We start from the raw sequence: 5,874 nt of genomic DNA, 5'->3' as shown, positions 1-5,874 counted from the left end.
GGTTCCAATCTCCAAAATGAGATTATGGGTCCTATTTATAGGTACCGCACTCGGGTCTGGCTGACCGCACAGTCATATAGTGTTGGGTAAGTGCTGGTAACTCTGCTAGGTAACTCGGGCCAATAACCCTTGTGCAAGATATCCATTGAGTCGATTCCAACCTTCTAAAAGCATTTACCACTAAAATCGTAGTAGTAGGAACAATTAATCCTCCTCTTGGGAAGCAAAGAGAGAAGCCTTTTGTGTGAAAAGAGACTCAAAGTTGTCAAAAGGAAAGGGACTTCTTTCTTCAAATTGACACACCATTGACAGCATGGGACCTGCCGGAGGAATTTTGACCTCTCTTTTCACACTAGGCAAGTCACCCACTCAAGTCACCCACTCAGACTTTACTGGCATTAAAAGAAGGGGAAACAGAAGTGATCGCGGAGAGCTGCAAAATGGGTGTGTATGTATGTAGGACCATCACGTCAATGACAATTAGCATAGGCTTTTTGTATGCCTCTCTTCTAAGCAGTCAGACAGCCTCCTCCTTGCCTCTTTCAGCAAGCTCCCAATGGATTGTGGATGCCTCTAGTGGCTCAAGAGCGAAGCTGTCTTGTGTAAACTGGGCCTCCCACTTCACCCCTATGCTAGCAGAGGGGCTACACCTACACCCCTTGGAGAGCATAGCACACACAGTAGCGACGTGGGGCTTCAATTGTGTGAGCCTCACATGGGCAACTCGCATGTTTACAAACAGGACATTAGCAGAGTCTAGGGTCTCTCACACCTTCAGAGAGCTGGGGCTGGAATCAGAGTTGGGAGGAGTCGCAAGCTTTAATGGAAAGCTTGTGGGTATGACTAGTGTTGAGGCTTTTAAGGAGGTTGTGAGAGTCTTGGGGAAGGAGGGGCTGATGGTGGTGTTGGATAACAGAGTTGGAGATGAAGATGCAGGCTTTGATGATGAAATTTGGGCTGAAGGGTTGCAAATTGCAGCTTCTCTCTTCAAAGGCTGGCCCTTTGTGGTGGGCATGACCTTGAGACCTCAACTCAACTGGTCCACAAAAGGCAGCTGGTTCAGGTAGCAGATCTACTTGTTCCTGCTTTTGTTTTGGTCCTTTTGAAATAGAAAGAGTGCGAGCACGCACGCACATCAAAGGAAACACAAGGACTAAGCAATTCAAACAATCTTACTGGAGTTGCTTCATGATATCAATGCTAAGAATGGATTTTTATTTGTTAGTCTATGATTAAAACAGTTTTTTGTCTATATGATGTTCTTAGGCACATGCAGAAAGGAGCCCAAGCAATCAACACCCACAATTCAGACCTTTTACTCATCTATCAAGGCTTCAGGAATGGGGAGGGCTTGCAGTCATTATTGGAAAGGCCTCTTGCGAACGGATTACGACAGAAAGTGGTGTATGAGGTGCACATCGACATGAAGCAAGGTGCAGCACACAAACAATGTGAGGCAGTGATGCAACAGATGAGGAAAAGTGTAGGTTTTTCAAGTGATTCCACCATGGCCCACATAGGCCCTCTCCTTGTTGGGGGTTTTGGATCGGATCAATTTGGGCCAAGTATGAATGAAAGAGATTCATGCGTTGCGCCTTGCTTTAACGCCTTTGCTGATCCCCAGAGTGACATAGATTTGGCAGTTTCGGTTCTCCAAGGAAGCTACTACTTGCGACAAGGTGTGCGAGATGATGATGAGCCTTGTGGACTCTTCAACCACCAGTGGACGGCCCCTCGTAAAGCTACCCTCCGACAGAATGTTCGAGTTTTGCAGGCTGCTTTTGTTCAAGGTATAAGCACTGAAAACTGACTGCCTTCAAAGTCACCATGCAAAGAGAACACAACTATGGTTTAGCTTGTTCCTTGAAGGTAATAGTTCAAGAATGTGCTTAATATGTCCCTTGGCTTGTTTAAGAGTTCATAGTTATGACGCCGCCTGGCATGAACCAGTTATGCTCCCTCTCTCTGCGCACAACTTACATCATTAAAGTAGAGATGGAAACCATGCTTTTGCAGCAAAATGGAGACTCTAATGAGACACTATTGCATATCAATGCACATAAGAGTATGCTGTATTTGAGACATTCCTAAGTCTCTATTCTTTGTTGCAGATCATCACAAAAGACCGCGAATGGTACTCTTCCATCCACCAACAGCACTATGTGTTAACAAAGTGAATGTGAATGGACTAAAGATGGGCTCTTGCTACGAGGCTTCAAGCTGGAAGTTTACCCCACAAGGCCTCATAGAACTAGATAGCACCTACTTGGTGTTAGGTGCACGAGGCCCCAATTTGCCGGCAATTCTTGAATTGCAAGGGACCCAAGCAAATGGACCATGGACCTTCTCCAAAGACAACCCTTCTACAGATTTTGTGCAAGTATCCACCACGTTGATGGGGCAAACTCTCTGCCTGGACTCCCCGAGTCCTCGGAGTCTTCTCACAACCCCTTGCACTTGCCTGGATGTATCTTCTCCTCAGAAATGTAAGGACACCCAATGGTTTACCTTTGTCTCTAGGTCCTACTGAGTAATACACATCTAAAGGCACATATTGGACCGCAACAATACACATCGGAATGCACATACAGACATTCTCGTGACAGTTCTGTCCCATGTTTGTTCTTAAAAGCACGATGCAAGGACAGATGCACTAATAGATTGAATCTATCTTGGAGGTAACAACAGCTCAAGATGATGGAACCTATGGCTATGTATTAAAATATGTACATGTTATGGTGGGTGATGTGCTAAAGGTTTGCAAAAGCTGGTAACTTCAGAGCTCTCTCTCTCTCTCTCTCTCTCTATCTCTCTCTCTCTCTCCTTGTCACCAGGTAAGAATATGGTCTGTGAAGCCACCTAAAGCTATGGACATCAAGTTGGAACCAAAAGTAGCTGTGCACTCAAAGAATGACACCGATAACCCAATGCCAAAACTAAAGGTATCCTAGAGAGGACCATGGAATCCACACTATTATCTTTTTTCTTCAAGCGCCTACTATACTGAAGATTGTGAGTCAGGGAGTGTAGTGGCAAAATGTTACTGATAATCGCCTTTATCCGGAGTCACTGTAAAGAGCATGTGACAGTAAAGAACCCAGCCGCAGTAGAGTATTGTGAACAAATCTACGGTTCAAGAGCATCTACTTTACCATCAAGGCACAGAGGGCTTCCAACAAACAGTGCAAAACTTGTATGAATTGCAGCTTAGATGAATCATCTATTTGAATTTGGAACTCCAAAGAAGGACATGGATTAGGTCTCCCCAATCTTGGAAAATTAAAAATCCTTTCAAAACATATGGAGTACATAAGTGAAGGGCAAGTTTAAGAAATGAAAAGCCCTATGAAAGTGGAAAGTCAAAAGACTTTCCATGAAAGACTTTCCACGCCCATATAAGTAGGTAGTTTAGTTTGCACTGCGTGCATTGATACATTTCTGTATTTCTTCTTTATTACCTTTCCTTAGGCGTTTTGTTCTCTTTAGGGTTTCCTTGCACTATTTGCACTATCTAGGTAGTGAATTTATTTTTGTGGAAGCCATCAGGAGAGATATATTGAAGTATATATATACATATATATGTATAGGAGTACATTGAAGGTGAACATGAAAAATGCAGCAGCATTGCCATTGGAGAATTCAACTCCTCCTTTGGCAATAGCAATATCCTGCAAATAAATATCATCAATTAACATTCTAAGACTCCTAAGGTCCCTCAAAGAAAAAACCATTCCTTATTTGCCACATGACCCACAAAAACTTAGGTCTGACTTTGTTCCAGAAGAGATGGGACCAACCTTTGTGATCTCTGAGTTTAAACCTTTTAAGATTGTGCATTAAGAGAAATGCAAGGATAGCCTCTTTTGTGAAGTAATTTGATGACTCATGTGTTTAAGGAAGAGGGTAAAACTTTATGCCCCATTGACTCCTCCCAAATTAGTGGAAGAAAAGGGACTTACAAGGCAACCCATTAAGCCCAAGAATCTTGTTAGGTTCAAGGCCTTCAATTGCCATATGGATGTCAGATTGACATAGGCAGATCAACTAATCTAGAGGAATTTGTAGGAATACCTCTGTTTTTGAGGCCTATGACCTCTCTCGTTGCATTGTTGGTGGCCTCTAAAGTGATGTCGGGGGGACTAAACAGGTTTATCCTTGCCAGCTCCAGATTTTGACTTTCAGTAGAAATAAGGGGGTCTACTGCTTTGAAGAGAGGGACTCTCTCCCTAGCGTTATGTGGAAGGCCATTAAAGTGTAGGTTTGGAAATTGCAACTATAATCAAGATTGAGAGATGAGAAAGTAGGGCAAATAAAGTTGGAGTTGGGATCAACAAAGCTAGACTTAGAATGAAGTTGGAAATGTTATGATGCTCTAAACATATCTTTCCATCTAATTACAACTTCAAGGATGAACATTGAAAATAATTGTAACCTAATGGGGCATTGAAATGTGGCGTTAGGGGATGCTTCAACAAAAGGAAAAAGGGACTATGGGTGTATTGGACAAAGTTTGTCATGCCTTTCTTCGACACCAATGGTGGAATTGAAAAGTGGTACACCATGAGCTTGCAATATGGAAAGAAAGAATGCATCAAATCCCTACATTTTTTATGTTAGATGTATTGGGAAATTTAATCCTCTTGAGTGATTAATGTGTCTCATTTATCTTAATTTCTTGAGCCCTACACAAAATAGGATGCTTGCTAGCAATTAAGGAAATAAATCCCATTTTTGAAAGCTTAGATTGGTACCTACAATCAATTACAAACAGGCCAAATGAAGCTACAACCGATGTGATGCTCTGAAAAACCTTCCTAACCTTTGCAACCTCCAAAGATGAGAAAATTAATTTCCAAAGAGGCAAGTGATGTTCTATGGGCAGCACCTAGGTGATGCTTGCACAATTCCAAAAGAGAGAAAAGGGGCCATGGTCACATTTGAGAGAGCCAATGCATGCTATCTTCAATATTGGTGTGTGATCTGCAATGGATGCATCAAGGGCAGTGTCAATAGTGCTTGGGAGGCAAAACGAAAGTCACTAGTTGCTACATTTTTATCTGCAATGGATGCATCAAGGGCACTGTTAATAGTGCTTGGGAGGCAAAAAGAAAGTCACTAGTTGCTACACTTTTATGTCAATTTCCTACTTGACTCGAAACTTGAATATTGCCCTACATGTGCAAATCTTGAGCCTTGAGTTTATCATGGCATAGAAATGCTTAAGTTCAAGAGTCATCATCTTTGCTTTGTTTTCATAGCTCCACGTACCTCTTGATGTATATGCATGCTCATGTATGGATTAATATGAGGCTGTATAATAAAAAATGATAGTCACAGCTATAATTGTGTGGTGATTGCAGTGAGGATTGCTATGATTTCAAGTTTGGCATTACAATTTGATGGGCTAAATGGATTAGAGTCTTTCCTCAAGGATAAGAAACCATGGAGGTTTCCATTCCTCGGGAAGTACAAGTCCACCTTGCAATTTTCCACATGGTCTTGCTTCAATGGTAGTATACATAATGAGTTTGTGGGAAGATCTTTACACGATTCCATAGTGAATGCCTTGACAATCATATGTATGTGGATGATTCAAGTTATGAAACATCCTATGTGGAGTTGGACGAAGCATAGAAATAGATAAATAGATTCTTTTGGGACTTAGCTAGATTCTAATAGAGGATTTGAAAATCATATACACCAACATTGACTAAAAACTTGTATCCATCTATACTCTTTATTGAAAAGCTTGAGAAAATGCTAAGAGCTCAACACTTCAACCTGTCACACACTACACTGGCTAAAAAAATTAGAAAAGCTTTCAAAACAGAAAAGTTGTATGACTATGGAAAGTCAAAAGACTTTGTCCTCTAT

At 41.7% G+C, this 5,874-nt stretch overlaps 1 protein-coding gene across 1 annotated transcript; it reads left to right on the top strand.

Moving 5' to 3' along the window:
• Positions 1-423: 423 nt before the first annotated feature.
• Positions 424-2,785, top strand: LOC147453844 (glycosyl hydrolase 5 family protein-like). The gene is made up of 3 exons (XM_086515918.1): positions 424-1,063; positions 1,267-1,790; positions 2,112-2,785. Exons 1-3 carry the CDS (start codon positions 441-443, stop codon positions 2,528-2,530), a joined length of 1,566 nt encoding a protein of 521 aa, XP_086372044.1. The 5' UTR covers positions 424-440; the 3' UTR covers positions 2,531-2,785.
• The last annotated feature ends 3,089 nt before the right edge of the window (positions 2,786-5,874 follow it).

Source organism: Adiantum capillus-veneris, chromosome 7 (genome assembly GCF_014529385.1).
Source record: "Adiantum capillus-veneris isolate H3 chromosome 7, ASM1452938v2, whole genome shotgun sequence".
Taxonomy (NCBI): domain Eukaryota; kingdom Viridiplantae; phylum Streptophyta; class Polypodiopsida; order Polypodiales; family Pteridaceae; genus Adiantum; species Adiantum capillus-veneris.
The sequence above is the reverse complement of the archived record's forward strand: the minus strand, read 5'-3'. Positions and strand labels throughout refer to the sequence as shown.